This window comes from Parus major, chromosome 1A (assembly GCF_001522545.3).
Source record: "Parus major isolate Abel chromosome 1A, Parus_major1.1, whole genome shotgun sequence".
Taxonomy (NCBI): Eukaryota; Metazoa; Chordata; class Aves; order Passeriformes; family Paridae; genus Parus; species Parus major.
In genome coordinates, this window is record NC_031773.1 from 35,518,237 (window position 1) to 35,533,954 (window position 15,718).

The 15,718-nt window shown below is 44.5% G+C and overlaps 2 protein-coding genes across 9 annotated transcripts in view; one reads left to right on the plus strand and one right to left on the minus strand.

Annotated features, from left to right (window-relative positions):
* KCNC2 (potassium voltage-gated channel subfamily C member 2) overlaps positions 1-6,559 on the minus strand; it is a 98,618-nt gene extending 92,059 nt beyond the window's left edge. For 7 of the 8 annotated variants that reach the window (XM_033514408.1, XM_033514409.1, XM_033514407.1 and 4 more), the window contains exon 1: positions 5,029-5,828. In XM_033514408.1, coding sequence (XP_033370299.1) covers positions 5,029-5,661 — 633 coding nt within the window. In that variant the 5' untranslated portion in view covers positions 5,662-5,828. Of the gene's footprint in view, positions 1-5,028; positions 5,829-6,475 lie in introns of those variants that run through there. The other variant, XM_015627746.2, reaches the window with a different exon arrangement.
* Positions 5,677-8,727, plus strand: LOC107204505 (WAS/WASL-interacting protein family member 3-like). Its single transcript, XM_033514414.1, has 2 exons — positions 5,677-6,144; positions 8,049-8,727. Exons 1-2 carry the CDS (start codon positions 5,677-5,679, stop codon positions 8,061-8,063), a joined length of 483 nt encoding a protein of 160 aa, XP_033370305.1. The 3' UTR covers positions 8,064-8,727.
* The last annotated feature ends 6,991 nt before the right edge of the window (positions 8,728-15,718 follow it).

Sequence of the window (15,718 nt, forward strand, 5' to 3'; positions counted from 1 at the left end):
CTGGCTTGTTTCCATGGAAACACTAGCAGCATCAGGCAGAACAGCTGTAGAGGAAGAGGCAGAAGTTAGGAAGGCAGAAATCTTGCTGATTTTACCTCACTGATATGTCAGTACCATCAGAGACCATCTACACTTGGGGTAGATCAAGCTAGTTGATTATACATCATGTGTCAAGCTAGAATTTTCAATTAGGACTTTCAAAAGCCAATATGCCAGAGTAAATTAATAAGAATTATAACGTGATTTAGTCAGCTCATGTATACATGAAGCTACAGAGTCTATGAATATCTTTAATGGCAATGCATTATGACTTTTGTCATTAAGAACACATCTTGATGTGTCTTTTCTAGACAGCTCCCATAGTATAAATGTTTCAGGCAGAATGGCTGTTTTTCACCAGTTTAATATAATTGACTATTTCTCTATTTGTAAATAAATTCAGTGCTTTGATTACCAACAAAAGGAATACCCTCTTTGAAGCATCAACCTTAACCATTTTCTTTGTGCCATTTTCAGACAGATGACTGCCTAACTAATAATTGAATGGTAAAATCTAAAATATACCTGCTTTCCTCATTGAATAAAAGACAGAGTAAAGATTTCCATTTATGTATTAAAGGGCTTCCTATCAGTTAAGAAAGCAAACCTTTGCTATTCACTATTAATCTGCAAACATACATTCTGAGATTAATGTACCTCACCACTCCATTCACAGTATTTCAGACGACTGCAGCAGTGTTGTTTCCACCAAAAATAAAACCTGTCTTGCATCAGAACAGGCAAAGCCCTAAAAATATAGCTCACTTCAGTCATTCACCATAGTACATGACAGGCTTCCTAAATCAAGGCTTTCTTGACAGGTATCAAAACAGGTATCTAGGCACCTGGAGAAAACATAAGCAAATCACCAAATAAAGACATAAGTTATCTTTGATAAGAATGTTCTTCAACGTAAATTTCTGTATCTTTAGCCTCTCGAGGGAATCTGTAAAATCATGTTTTTCCCCTCTCCCATCCCACTCATTTCAGCTGATTCTTCACATCACCTAATGTTCAAAGCTGGTGCAGATGCAATGGGTCACTGAAAGGAATCTCTGGCAATTTAACACCATATAAAAGCAGTAAAGGGGAACTTTATTACCCTTCAAAAATACCACCCACTGCTCAAATACAGCTCCCCATTATGAAGCACCATCAGTATTTTTAAGAATACTTGCAAGATGTATCTTGATGCTTAGACTGCAAGGCTTTTGTGGGTTTATTTGCACTGCAGTGAATATATACTTACACCAAACTTGACAAATACTTGCTAATTAGGATTTCTATTTCCCTGTAAACTAAGTAATTATGATATTTCCTAGAGATAAAAACCATAGTAAGGGGGCTGTGTAAATTGCCTTCAGCTGCTGCAAACGGCAGTGAGGGCTCAAGTGCCCTGGGCCATGCTGAGTCCTGCACTGCTTAACTACCTCACATTGCAGATGCTGTCCCCTTACCTATGAACAGATTTACAGTCTTCTCAAAACATTAAGGATATATAGCTATGGATCTGGTGAATTTCAGGGCCGTTTTTGCATTCCTGCACTCGGTAGAGGAGTAATCCATAATCCCAAGGAAAAATCAATTACAAATACTAATTACGTCTTTAAACAGCATCATTTTTCAACTATTATTCAAAAGTAAAAATGCTTTAGAGGTAATTACTTTGAAATATGATATTTGAGATGAGCACTGGCATTCCAGTTCCTGCTGGACATCTGCAGACACTTTTTGAACTCAGCACTTAATATTGCCTCTTGTGCTTTCTTACGAACCACTTAGGTGTTTTTTTTACTAAATCTCACTTAGATGTTGCTTTTTTTTCTTTTCACTGAAGCAAACAAGTACCTGGCACTTAGAAGCCACTGGACACCAAAATCACTTACAGATATTAACCAACAAAACAGTGCACACATTTCAGTCAGGTAAGAATTAGGTGTCTGTTTCAGAGACATTTAAACCAACGCACAAAGATTCAGTCACCCAGCACTCCTCCTCCTATGACAGCACCTTATGCCAGTAGATTTCCATATCTACATAACAGCATTGTGTCAAACAGCCTTTTGTGAATGATCATTCTATTATGAGTGGAGTGAAAGGAGTACGGCTGCACTCTTTAATTTCATTTCACGGTCTATGAAATCCAAAACGATAATATGAAGACAGAAATAACATTCAGACCTAACTCCTGAACTCGAGAAGCAAAGGAAAGTGTTGCAGGTTTCAAAGCAATCGTATATACATGGATTACATTTCATATTTACAAGCCCCATGTTTAGTAGATGTCACTATCTGACTCCCAGATTGCACGCACTAGAAGTTGAATTTTTTTAGAATCTCGACTAAAGTAAACCTTCTTGTCAACAAACTAGTTCCACTATTTATATAACATCACTGGATGGTCTTGCTAGAATAATCTTGTGCGTGCACTATCCCCGAAGAGGTTACCATGGCAACTTATATTTGAATTTCTATAAATTTCTATTTTTAGAGATCACACTTTTGAATAAAGAAAATCAAATATTAAGTACCATTTCACTAACAGAAAATATCCCATTTTTATCAACATCACAATTCCCAAAAAAGACACTAGTGAACCTAAGTCAGTAATGCTAAAAGAAAATAATTACCACAGTTCTTAAGGAAGTTTACCACTGAGCAGCCCCACCATAATCTAAGTGATGTGAGTCAGTAACTAACACTGTGAGGCAAAGATTGATGTTCACAGAGTTTTGTCTTGATTTTCGTAAGCCCAGGACTTCACTCAAATGTTTTTAGAGTTAGTCATCATCTCAGCTGACATAAAACAAGAGTGTATTTGCCAGAATACTCAGAAAATAAGGGCTCTTGTTTCAGGTGTGGAAAAACATAATGTCTCAGTTCCAAATGAAGGTTACCATCACCTTAAATTACTGTGTTTGAAAGTGCTTACTAAGTGCATGCGAGTCCTTAAATACAAATTCACTTTAATGCTTTAAAACTCACCAGAAATTCTCAAAATTGTTTCCCTACCTGCAAGATCAAGTACAGATCTTCAGAAAATGAAAATACAGATTTAGACGCGGTTGTTATGGTTCTGACACTGCCTTACTCTGGCTGCCTGGGTTTGAAATCAGAATAAAATCTTTAAAAGCAGTTAAGAAAGGTAAATACTCTATCTTGTAAGAGATTTATATTGCTGTGTTGCAGTTTCCTACTACAGTGTTAATTACAGTATTCATTTTGCAAACTTGAAATATCTTCACACAAGTCACTAATGGTTCAGGATGACCTAGAACAGATGGAAAATTTGGAAATCAAATACCTACAGGTTCTGTCAAAGACTGGGCTAAAAACCCAACTACAACTCCACGCCTACCCTCCTATTTCTCCTGGTACCTTCCATTTAACATTTACTCCATACTTCTCAGTTCTTCAGCAAAGTTGAGCAGGAAGGTTCTCTGCCATAAAAGCTGCAGTTTTGACACTGTCAGCAAGTTTCCTCAAGACAGTAGGTGAAAGAAAACCTGCAGGGCAATCATCACAAACGCCACAGTCTGTCAGGTAACTGACAGAGAAATTTTCTTTGGGATTCAGACAGCTGAGGTGCGAGATGTGGATGTGTCACTGATGAGCAAAGAGACACTTCTGGTAGCTTTTCTTCAGAACCCATTCTTTATTAAAAACATATTTTAAGAATCAACTGGAGCCAGCTGTTGAGGGAAGACATACTGGTAGGCAACCTTCAAAAACATAAACAACGTTGGCACTCTGCAAGTAACAGTAATAACTGTGAGGACCTTTACTTTCTGTTTAACTTACCTCAGTAGGCTCATAGGGTGAGTGGGCAGAAACTGCAGCATGCCATGGGGTACAACTCCATGAACTTCCTGAAGTCACTAAACCACACACTTATGTGCACATCTATGAGACTGCCAGCTGAGTAAGTGGAACTGATTAAGAGATTATACCCACCATAACCACACTTTCTGCAGAATGAGGTTTAGCTCTGAATGCTTTGTGGAAATCCTGATAAATACACTATAAAATACTTATTGCCATTTTATAATCAAACATTTCCTGTTACGAGTCCTTTGTCCTGTATTGCAGGGAGGATTTGCTGGTGGTTGCTTTTCTGGTTAAATGAGAGACACCAGTGCATGTTTCTCTCAAAGGAATTACAACCATTTGTTCACCCCAAAGCCCCGAGTTAGAGAGCGAACCCGCATCACCACTGACAACTGCAATGAAAAGATAGAACTAAAATCCAGTCATCAAAGTGTAAAGTAGTGAGAATAAAAATCTAAAATCCCTATCTAAGTGAGAGAAAGTCAGTAGGATCACTTACTCTCTTGTCCCCAGACCCTCAGTCACTGAGCCAGTCAGGGTCACCCTGAGAAATCAATGGAGGAAGAGCCAGGGTGACCCTCTGTCACATTTACTTTGTTGAGCCAGGATCACCCACCAGCACAGACAGAGCAAAGCTCAGAAAGGACTGAGGTCACTCTCCTGTGTCACTGTCACCACCTGACCCTAAGCCCAAGACCTCAGTTCAGCTGCCCCGGCCCCAAAAGCACCTGCAGGGAGGCACTCGGGGAGGATGAGGGTGCCCCGGGGCTGTTCCTGCTCACACCCACACACAAACAGGTCCACCAGTGAGTCACCCCCCCTCCACACCCCCACACGGGCCAGGGGGTGACTGTGGCTTCCTAGCAGGCTTCTCTGGGCACAGCTTCCACCTCACCCCCGTACACTCCCACGGGAAGGATGCCGGCACGGCGGGACCCCCGTGCTGCCTGACATTGCCTGCAGATGTGGAGGGGACAAGCATCGCCACCCCACGTGGACCGATGTCCCCCGTTGCAGTGGCCCACCACAGCATCACTCCTGCACGCACACCCCAAGCGGGGCGATGCCGGCTTCCCCGCGATGCCGGCTCCCGTTCGGGGGACCCCAGCAGCCCCTCGGCCTCCCCAGCCCCCGCTGGGAGCGCCGGCCGGCGGCGCTTACCCTGGCGGCCCGGGAGGAGTAAGGGTCCTCGAAGAGCGCCCAGACCCGGGGCTGCAGCCGCCGCCAGCGCCCGCCCTTGCCCTCGGCGGCCGCCCCCACGTCCTCGATGCCCAGTCTCTTGGCGGCCAAGTCGTCGTCGTCGCCGTCGGGGGGCGGCTCGCCCGTCAGCAGGTCGGGTGCCTCGAAGATGTCGAGGGCCTCCTCGGCGTCGCGGTGCTGGCGGTAGGTCATCCAGCAGCAGGGCTCCACGTCGGTCTCGTCGATGCCCCAAAAGGCCAGCTCCTCCTCGAAGAGCGGCCCGCAGACGTCGGCGGGGCAGTGCAGCTTGCCGGTGCGGTAGTAGTTGAGTACATAGGCGAAGACCCCTGGGTGCCGGTCGAAGAAAAACTCGCTGGCGCCGCCGCTGCCCCGGGGGCTGCAGCCGCTGCCGGGCTCCGGGCAGCCGCCCGCCGGAGGCGGCGGCGGGTTGGGGGGCGGCGGCGGCTCCTCGCCGCCCGGGGACTCGCTCTGGGACTCGCAGGCGAGCAGAGCCAGGCGGGTCCCCGGCAGGGTCTTCAGGGTGCTGCGGTAGGTCTCGTGCCGCGTGCCCCCCACGTTGAGGATCACCCTCTCGTTGTCCTCGAGCTTCCCCATCGCTCCGGGTGGGACATGACTGGGGACAGCGCGGGAGGCGGCGGCGGGGATTGGGAGGGGGGCGCGCCGGTCGCTGGGCGGGGGGCAGCCGGTCGCCGGCAGGTCCGGGGGGGGACGAGCTTCTGCCTTAAACGCAAACAGAAGAAATCGAGGAGAAGCCCCACAGGCACCACCGTGGGAGGACCGTACCCCGCGGTCACGGCCTGTCCCAGACCCCTCCCAGGATCTCCGGCGGACCCGCGCTCCGGGGAGAGCCCTCCCGGCCCGGCCCGCCGCCCACCGCCGGCCTGCTCCGCACGCTCCTCTGCGGAGGGCTGCGCCGCCTGCCCGCTCCGGGCACAGCTCCGGGCTGCCTCCCGCTTCCCCTGGAAGCAGGCGACCGAAATGGCACTGCTGCTGCTTCGACCGCGTATGGATCCGCCACCGTCCCCACCCCCTTCTCCCTCGCGGGGCTGTGCGAACCGAGCTGATGGAACAGAAAGTGTAAGGTTAATTATTTAATGGGCATCTATCTTTTATTATCCTAACAGCTTAACGAGGGGGAAAAAAGAAGGCTTAAATATTTTTCCTCCCCACCCCCACTGTGGGAGGGAGGAAAGGGTTGCTTTTTGGGAAGAAATACCGTGCACCCCATAAGCGCGGGCAGCAGGCATACTCTGGGAAAAGCTGTCTGCGTGTCTGTCGGCTCTCTACTTTCTCAGACAAATCGCGAAGGCGAGCGCGCATCTCGGGGAAGGGCAGGTGGGATCAGCGCCGCCGCGGGTCCCCCCGCTCCCCTCCAGCCCCGCGCTCCCTCCCGCCGCCCCGCCGCTACCTTTGCCGGAGCAGCGACAGCGGCTTCTGTTCCCGGGCGGGCTCCGGCCCCGGCCGCTCTCCGCGCCGCCCTGCCAGGCGAGACTACTTGTTGTCGGTTCGGGTGTTTCTCCGCGTTCAGGTGGCTGTTTCGCCTCCCTCCGTGCTCAACTCCGACAGGCGGAACAGCGGCTCCCGCCGCCCGCGCGGGGATCCCGCTCCCCTCATTCCACAGGGGGGACGCGGCCGTTCCACGCCGGGGCTGGGACCGGGGAGCGGGCGGAGCGCAGAGCCATCAGCGAGACCGGGCACCGGGACGGCCGTGATTCCAGTGGCGCTCCGCGACGACGAGCCCAAAGGTGAAATCGTGCCTCATGTGGGGCCGCAGCTCCGCCCCGGGGCGGGGGCAGGGGCAGCCGAGGCGGCCCTACACACCCCTCCGGTCCCGCGCTACCAGCCCGGGGGGCGCAGGGAGGCGACAGCGAAAACAAACACGGCATCTTTCCGAAAAAGACACCACCTCCGCTGCTGATACACGGACATTTGGTTGACTTAAGTAAAACACGCGGGAAGGGAGAGGGGCTGAGAATAGCTGTTTTTTCGGAGAAGTGCCGGGAAATCAGCCGTAGCTACAGGTGGCTGCGGAGAGGAGCTGGCCAGCCCCCGGGAGAGGGTCCCGGAGCGCCGCACAGCCCCGGCGGGCGCGGCGCGGAATGCGCGGGGTGCCGGGGCACCGCGGCAGCGGGGAGGGAGGGCCCCGGCTCGGGGAGCCCCAGAGCCAGCCCTGGGAGCCGGCTTAAGGAGAGGCCACCCGGTTTCCATGTCGGCTAAGAAAAATAAAGAGCAGTGGGTGCACTTCAGACTTGGTGCACTGCATAGGTGTGAGGTTGGGTGTGGCAGAGGGGATGGAAGTTGAGAGTCCCCTCAGTATGAGGGAAACCAATGCCTGTGCACTATAATATATGAGAGAATCACATATCTCTGCCTCCAAGCCAGCTGAGTTATTTTCTACAGCCTACACTGCTGCCTGGTTTGAGCTGGGTTGGTCAAAGGGAAAGAAGCTTCCAGCCCCAAAGAGAAGATATACAACATGAGAGGTGATCCCTCTTCCCCTTCCTCAAAAGAAAAAAAGTCTTCCTCCACGCAAAGGGTATTCCCTGGCCTGAAGAAGGGCAATGAGTGGAATAATGGTATCTGAAACGTACTCTTTCCACATCAGAGCCTTCGGCTGGGCACTTGCTGGCGTCTGGAGGGCAGAGCTCTGCTGGAAGCAATGCTCTGAGGACACTCTGCTTAGACCAGATTGCTTTAACCCAGATCTGTCTATATGTGGCATCCATGATGTAAACACTGGCTCCCAAAGCAGCAGACTCTTTAAGAAATGGGTTCTGGAGGCTTTCTCCAGATACTCATTTTGAAGTTCCTAAAAAAAGGAGAGCAAAATCTATCCTGCCAAAGCAGATATAATCAGTTAGCGAAAACCCTTGGAACATATAAATTAATATTCAATGACATAGTTGTAAATGCAGTGGAAAAGATTCTACCATCCTAATGCCACCTATGGCTTCTCACGCCATACTTGATTTTCTTTGCAGATGGGATTTTTCTGAAAAAGGGGACATGGAGAAGGAGTAAGACAAAAGGCATATTCATTGTCTTCTCTCTGACCTACAAGAGGTTTCTGGAGAAATGCAACACATTAAAGCTCTGCAGTGTTCATCCATTATGGAAAACCATAGGGTGGCAGTAGCTGCCAAAACACTACACAAACTGAATCATCACAGAGTACCAGGACTTCCTTCTGAACTGTCACCATCTGCTCAAGTCCCACATCTGTGCCCAAGTTAACAAGCCGACCCCTCCAGAAAAAAGACCAACACACAAAACAAAAAACAAAATCCCCGACAATAACAAAATCAACAAAACCCCCCTAAACCCTGCTAAGCACCCTCCCTAAGAAACCCCTCACAACCCACCCAAAATCCTAAAAAAACTGAGACTAACAAGGATGGCATCTCATAAATGAAAGCTTTACAGTCATACCTGTAATGCCATCGCCATGAAAAAGGCATTTATTATGAGGAACTGGTTGACACTTCAGACTTGTGAAGCACGTGGGGGGGTTTATTGCATGGTGAGAATAAGCAATAGAAAGAATTTTTCTAAATGGTAAGAAAAGGAATGGTCTCTTACAAAATATAATAGTCCTTCAGTCATATAAAAATTTTCACATTTTATAACTTGTCTGTTACTAAATATAATGCTGTTAATTTCTCTGTGTGTCATTCTTCCTTGTAGTTTCATCATGTAGCGGACTTCTCAATGAAGGATGAAATTATGTTAGGTGATGACTTTCCAGAGCTGAAATTTTCTTGAATCACAATATTCTACATAGACATAGTGACAGTTATGAATTAATTTCCTCCCTACAAGAGTTTGACCTGAATTTTTGCACTCCTCAGTGCTTCCAGTAAGAGTGAGAGCATGAGACATATGTAAGAGAGAGAAATGTGTCTGCTGAGTGAGCCTTACCATACCAATATGTCTGTAAAGGGGACAAAACTCCAGCAAATCCAAAACCTATTTACACACATGCTCAAATATATTCATTTGAAAGGTAAGTGGAAACATTTCTGTAGCTCAGAATTTGGGGCTTTATTTGAGGATCTGTGTTGAGCAATTCACAACTGATTTTCCCTGCTGGCTAATAATTCCTTTACAAAGGGAAAGGTCCTATGTCATGGTTTTAACCAGCAAAGCAATAAAATTAGATATAAGGATCACTATGAGAAACCCAAGGCAAATTAGCATTTTACTTATTAGGAGCAATCATTCTTTGTGCAAGCTTGAGTACTGTAATGAAAAGTCAATGGGTTAACTGTCTAACAACAAGAGTAAATGCAAGAAGGGATTTGTGCAAAAGAAAAATAAATTTGAGGACAAATACCATGTACCTCAGCTAAAGTCATGCCCTGAATCACCTTCTGCAGGAGATCTGTCCCTGTTAACTAGTTGGTCCCCAGGAAGGTTACCCTGTCCTGATAACATCTGCCATCCTGTGGAGGACATGAGAGGTTGAAGCCACCAAATGTTTCTAGTCTATTTTATATTATTCATATATGCTGTAATTGGGAAACAAAAAATAATCAATTTTATAATCAAAAATTATAACTGAAGACAGTGCAACAGATAAAATATGATATATTTATATCAATTTAGTTGATTATTAAGTAAATTAATTATTTTAAATATCCATTGTCATTAACATTTTATTAAACTTCTACTTGCTGCTTTCATGTATTTTGCTATTTTCCCTTATTATTTATAATCATCTCTACTATTTACAATTACATGTACTAATTCATTACATATCTTGCAGAGCATGGCAGCCATATGATACTGAAGTACACTGATGATCTGTCAGAATCTTACTCTAAAAGCGCAAAAAACCCTGAATTAATAGATTAAGTAAACATCTCTGAAATAGAACTGTAAGGAGACATGGTGTAGTTAAATTGGATGAAGCTCAAAACAAAGCTAGCAGAAAGTTGTCATTAGTTTTAAATTCCAGTGCAGGATTGCATTTTTAGTTAATACAGTTGAGATATAAGCTTGGATTGATCAATAACACAGAATTACTGAAAAAAAAGTTTTATTGTTGAGAAATATAAATAAAAGTAAGATTGGATAAGACAGACATACCAAATGTAAAAGCTATGATGAAGTCAGCCTACTCTTAGTCCCACACAAGCAGGCAGGAGTCCTCCATATGAGAGGCTTTAAACAGACAGGTGTGCTTCATATGCTTTCCCCTAGATTTCAGGTCCTTGTGAAATGTTGGGGAATGCAGTGTCTCTCATTAAGAAATGAAACCCTGGAAAAGGTCCTTGCATATTACATTTATGAAGGAAATTAAAAATAGTGAACACAAGACTGGGGTCTCCTGAGAAGAGATGACACAGTAGAAAAAATAAAAACAGGTGAGCACTAATTGCGTTGCTTAATTAGGAATCCCCAGTATGACCCAGGCTACATGGTTAAATCCTTGCCTTCCCTAGTGGTGGGGATGGAATTCTAAAGTGTATGTACATTAAAACTGGTTTTGGGTTTCTGTCTTCAAAAGAAGGGGAGAGTTTGGTCTGTTTAAGGGTGAAAATCCCCCACCTCAGGATTTTTTTGCCTGGGGACTACAAGAACACACATAGGCAAGTGCAGCCTTTCCAGTAGATCACCTCTTCCTGATTCTGATTCTGATCCAAAGTACCTGTTCTCACAGGTACCTGTTCTCACCTGCTTCTCTCTTAGACACTGTCACCGTTCACTTTTGATTCCACTGTTCCTTTAGATCAGGGGTAAATTGCACAAGGCCTTTACCCGAACGCCAACAGCACCAGAATCTTCAAGTCACTATCTTTTTCCTTCATGACCCTGGAGTGTCCTTTGCCTCCCCCAGAACTAATGCCAGAGGTATTAGCAATGCAAAATGGTGGAAAGCAAGATTACTCACCTGTTTCTGCTGTGATTCAAGTATCTTCGTCAGTGCTGATTCACGTTTGTGGGATGCAGATTTTCTCAAGAGGTCTAGGATATTACATTCTGCTTATAAAAGGAGGTATTGCCTCAGGCTCTGTCCATATTTACATTTTTTAGTGTCCAGTGCTAAAGTAATTGAAATGAAGTTTTGACCTATCCTGAAAATTTCCTTTGTTTTCAGGTAAGGGTCAGTGATGCATTTTCCTGCTTCACAACTAGCCAGCACATGATGCCACTTCTGAGGGTCTGGCACCTCTCAGCAAGACAGTGCCTTTGTAAAGAAAGACTCATTGGGCAGTGAGAACAGTACTGGGCTCCTCAACAGGCACTTACTCCTTAGTTCAAGTGTAAATAACATGGACTGAGCTTCTTCCAGATGCTCTTAGTACTTACAGAGATTGGAAGAAACAAGTCTTGGAATGTCAAGCATACAGTCCCAAGAGACAGGAAGATGAATGCAGTAGCTCCAAAGAGCTCTCAGCTCAGGTACAAGCTTTCCTCATTCAAAAGGAATAAAGCTTTCCATTTCTATTTGGGAAGCACAGAGAGATGGAAAATGGGGAAATGCCAGAGCCATGTATCTTACAGCATGGCCAGCAGAGCCAAGGTAGCCTCCACCAGCTTGGAGGAGCTTCTGTTTCCTGGCAGTCTCATGAAAATTTTGGGAAATTCTACTTCTAAAATTTTTGTGATTATATATTTTTTATCCTTCTCATTAATTTTAACTGAAGTTTTTGGGCAACACATCAATAATAAAACTTAGTGTCAGTATAATGAGGACCTCATCTGGTTGCAAGTCTTAAGCATTTACATCATATAAATAATAAACAATCACCTAGATTGCAGGACAATTAGGTTTCTTCAGCTACAGAAGAGCGTGCTCTGAAAGAACTAAACTCGTCTAAACATAAGAGCCTTATTATCTAATTTTAGCAGTCTCTTCAGAACAGAGACCAAAAAAACCCAAAAACAACCACAACAAGAACCCTAAACAAAACAAAAACGTCTGAAACACACTTTGCTCTGAAACATCTGTCATTTTCATTTCCTTGGCAAAGACTGTATTAAGAATCAGCCAATTTATAGGGGACTGTATATGTACCACTGAACAACCTTGCAAAGAAATTTAAAGTGATATTTAGTTTCTAAGTCTTAGAAGTGATCAAACTGACTTGGACATATTCTGACTCATAGGGGGAAAAATGGAAAAGAGACCTTTACACTTTTATTTTGGTAAATTAAATAATCTATCATCCAGCATACACTCTATCTACTGCCTAATTGATATTCAAACTGTTATTGAACAGCTAGTCTGTGTTTTTAAAAGATTAGGTCCATTCAATAAAATATTCTGGAAGCAGTCTTATGTTTTAGTTAATGCTAATTTTTACTAATCTTCTAAAATCACTTCAAATCTGATACACAATCTACATATGACAGTGATTTATTTGAGGAAGTCAGCACACTCTCCTTCACATGCTACCACAATCAATGGAAACACACTATAAGAACTAGAGGTTTTCAGGTGACTGGCATTGTTACTCCTGCTTTCTGTGTTTCACCAGAGCTCAACTGGAAACCTCATCTATCATCTCCTTCCTTCCCATGACTAGTAATCTCCATTCCTTTCACTAATTTTTGGGAAGAGACCACAATACACATGCCTCAAGAATCAGGGATATGCTTAAAGAGATTATCTTCTGAAGATGTTTGCACTGATGGTCATTGAGGCAACCCTGAAGCAGCAGCAATTTAATTGATTGTCGGTGTATAGAGAATACCTCATAATAATCATTTTCTACTATTGATTCAAAGGTTAACAATTTTGCTTTGGAACACTTTTGTCTTCCCATTGTGGACAGCTATAGTTTTTCTATTAGAAAGGCAACTCCAAGAGTTCAAGGCACAGAAGTCTCCCAGACATCTTCACTAACTGAGGCAGGCAGATTTGAAATCAGATGCCTGAGCAATGCGGGAAGCAAAGAGGTTTCTTCTTAGTTTCTGCAGTCTCATATGGCAGACCCAATCTCAGTGTATGCAAGCCTGATTAATTTTGACTGCCTCCATTCAGCTGCAGTTAAGTTTTTCCTCTCCCAATTTTTTTCGTGCTACTTTGCAGACAAGATTGCCCAAATCTGGACTGAGCTGTCTACTGCCATGGAAACAGAACAGCATTCTCAAGAGATAAACACTGCATCTCCTCTGCTTGTGCTTCAGTCTTGCTTGCCAAAGTTAGAGGTGCTGCTACAGGTTTCTGCCATGACCCATAAACCAGAACCATTACCCTACCAGACAGGGGAGAGCCAGTTAGGAATCACGAGATCCACTGCAGGTAGCATCATGAGCATCATTTCCCCCTCAGAGACAAGGTGCCAGTGGGCCTTGAACAGCTGTGCAAGGTCATGCTGAGCTGGGAAATCTTGAGAGCAACAGCCTAAATAACTGTGAGTTAGTAGCTTTTCTTAGTATTAGTCAAATAATACAAGGTTGTAAAACTGCAGGTTTCTCCGTGTCTTTGAACAAGTTAGGTTACATACTTATTCAAAGAGTAAAACCACATTGGTCACATCAACTCTTACACTTAGCTGTCAGAGAACATGCCATCTTCGTGCTGATCTTGTAGATATTTCAGCAACATTTGATACCCTTGAGATCTTTCCCCAATTTGTTTTGAACTGCAATGCTCCAGAAGAAGTATGCCTTCCTTAAAAGGAAAAAAAAAAAGCTGGTTTGGACCAAGGTGGGGTAGGTGCAGGCTCAAGGGCTGATGTTGCAGCAAATACTGTTGAGCACACCACCTGGGTCAGGAACAGGACGTACAACACAGCCAATAAAACACCAGCCCCTGGCACCTTCCTGTACTGTGCACGTGGTGTAAGTGGAGATGTGCAGAGATGTGCCTGGACTGGAGGAATGGGGCCATAAGGGCAGCAGAAGTCTTGTCTGAGGCCTTGTACACCTCCTGAAGTAGGAACTCAGAGCAGAGACAGGTGTTAGGCCCTGGACTGATCTGATCTGTCCAACCATAGAAACAGGGAAATGGGCATCAACCTCTAACATCTGTGTCCTACAGGAAGAGTGAATACCTGCTTCACTTTTACTAGTCACTATAGCTATGGTGATTTCCATAAACTTTTACATATTCAGAAAGAGAATGATATGTGCCTTAAAGTTCTGGAAGGCTCTGTTTTTTATTTGGAATAAGCAGGCAGCCTAAAGAGTGTGACAGCACAACAGAGGTATCCTAAAGCAGCTGCCTAAAGTAGCACGCTCCTACCAGGGACTAACCAAGACTAACACAACACTCGTGACACTTTTTCTTGAGAATGGGTTGCTGTAACACATCCCCCTCCCTACAACTTGAAAGCACAGAGGATAAAATGTCCTGAGAGTTTAATACCCCTTTTTAAGAAGACATTTTCACTTCAAGATCACAGCATATATGCAGCAGCATGGGTAAAAATTTCCTATCAGCCTCGTGGGAATTCAAGGTGCCAGTTTTGTAACTTTCACCCTTCTACTTAGCTTGCAATTCAGCCTTTAAGAGGTCTGGCAGAGAGACAGAAGTCAATCTGCCATTGCTGTAGTGGGGAACACCACTTAAATATGCAATATAGCTGCTGGCAAGGTATGCACAGGGAAGTCCCTTGCTATCGTTGTGTGTCATTCAGGTTCTCATCTGCTTTTTCTCAAGATCAAGGTTCATAACAGCAAAGCCAACAAAATCCTTCTTATTAGATTTTTTTTTTTGCAAATGTTTACTGTCAAAATGGAAGGAGCATTCTCATATCATGTAAGGATTGTTTTTTATAAAACTCTATGCAGCCAGGAAATATCACATGGGAGATTCAAAGGACCTCTCTAAAAAAGATGGGCTTCTAATGCTCTGCTTGCAAACTGCCTAAACAAAAAAAATCTTCACAGTATTTTAAACTCCTACCTATCTAGGCACCTACCTTAGTGTTCCTGCTAGCCTGTGCAGAGTTGAAGTTTTGCTCTGACTTTTCAATGATATTCTCATACTACAAATTGCTGCCATAGGTACTTGTTAAGCAAGATACAATTTGATATGCTTACTTTTGTATTAAAAGTGAGCTGTTTGTATCATTAACACAGTATTCCCTGTCTCCCAGCCTCATATATTTTTTTCCAACTTATATTTTACATTTTCTGAGGCAAGGATTATATCCCAATGTAGTAGTGTGCATTGTGCCTAGCTCAGGCATGACACATCTTTTATGCTCTTCAAAGCTAGAAAGCACATTAATGGAACAGTCACTGACATGTCCCAGCTCAAAAAGATTCAACAGCAAAAGGGGAGGCAGAATAGAAGAAAAAATGCAAAAAGAGATGCTCTGAGAGCAGAGATGCTGACTTAAATATACCTTTAAGTTTCTCCCGCTACTGTGACTAAAAGATTGCTACTCCTCCTTCCATAAAAGGAAGCTCTAATTTAAAATCTAGCAGTATCATGATTAATGTGAATATTATGCTAATCTTGGGGGGGAAAAAAAAGACCACTGCTTATCAGGTTCATTTACATTTTTTAATAACTCCTTGGCTTAGGCTTTTAATATTAATTTTGAAAATTTCTTAGGAGGTCCCATGTGCCAGCTCCCTACACCCTAGAACCACCCAGCCCTTCCCTTAGGTAAAAATGTATCAAGAATACAGATGGGCAAGAAGTCCTATGGTTCATAATCTCTCCTAAAGGGAAAAGCATCTCCACATC

Coding starts and splice junctions, on each gene's coding strand:
- LOC107204505 (XM_033514414.1), top strand. CDS start 5,677: ATGACTGGGGACAGCGCGGGAGGCGGCGGCGGGGATTGGGAGGGGGGC.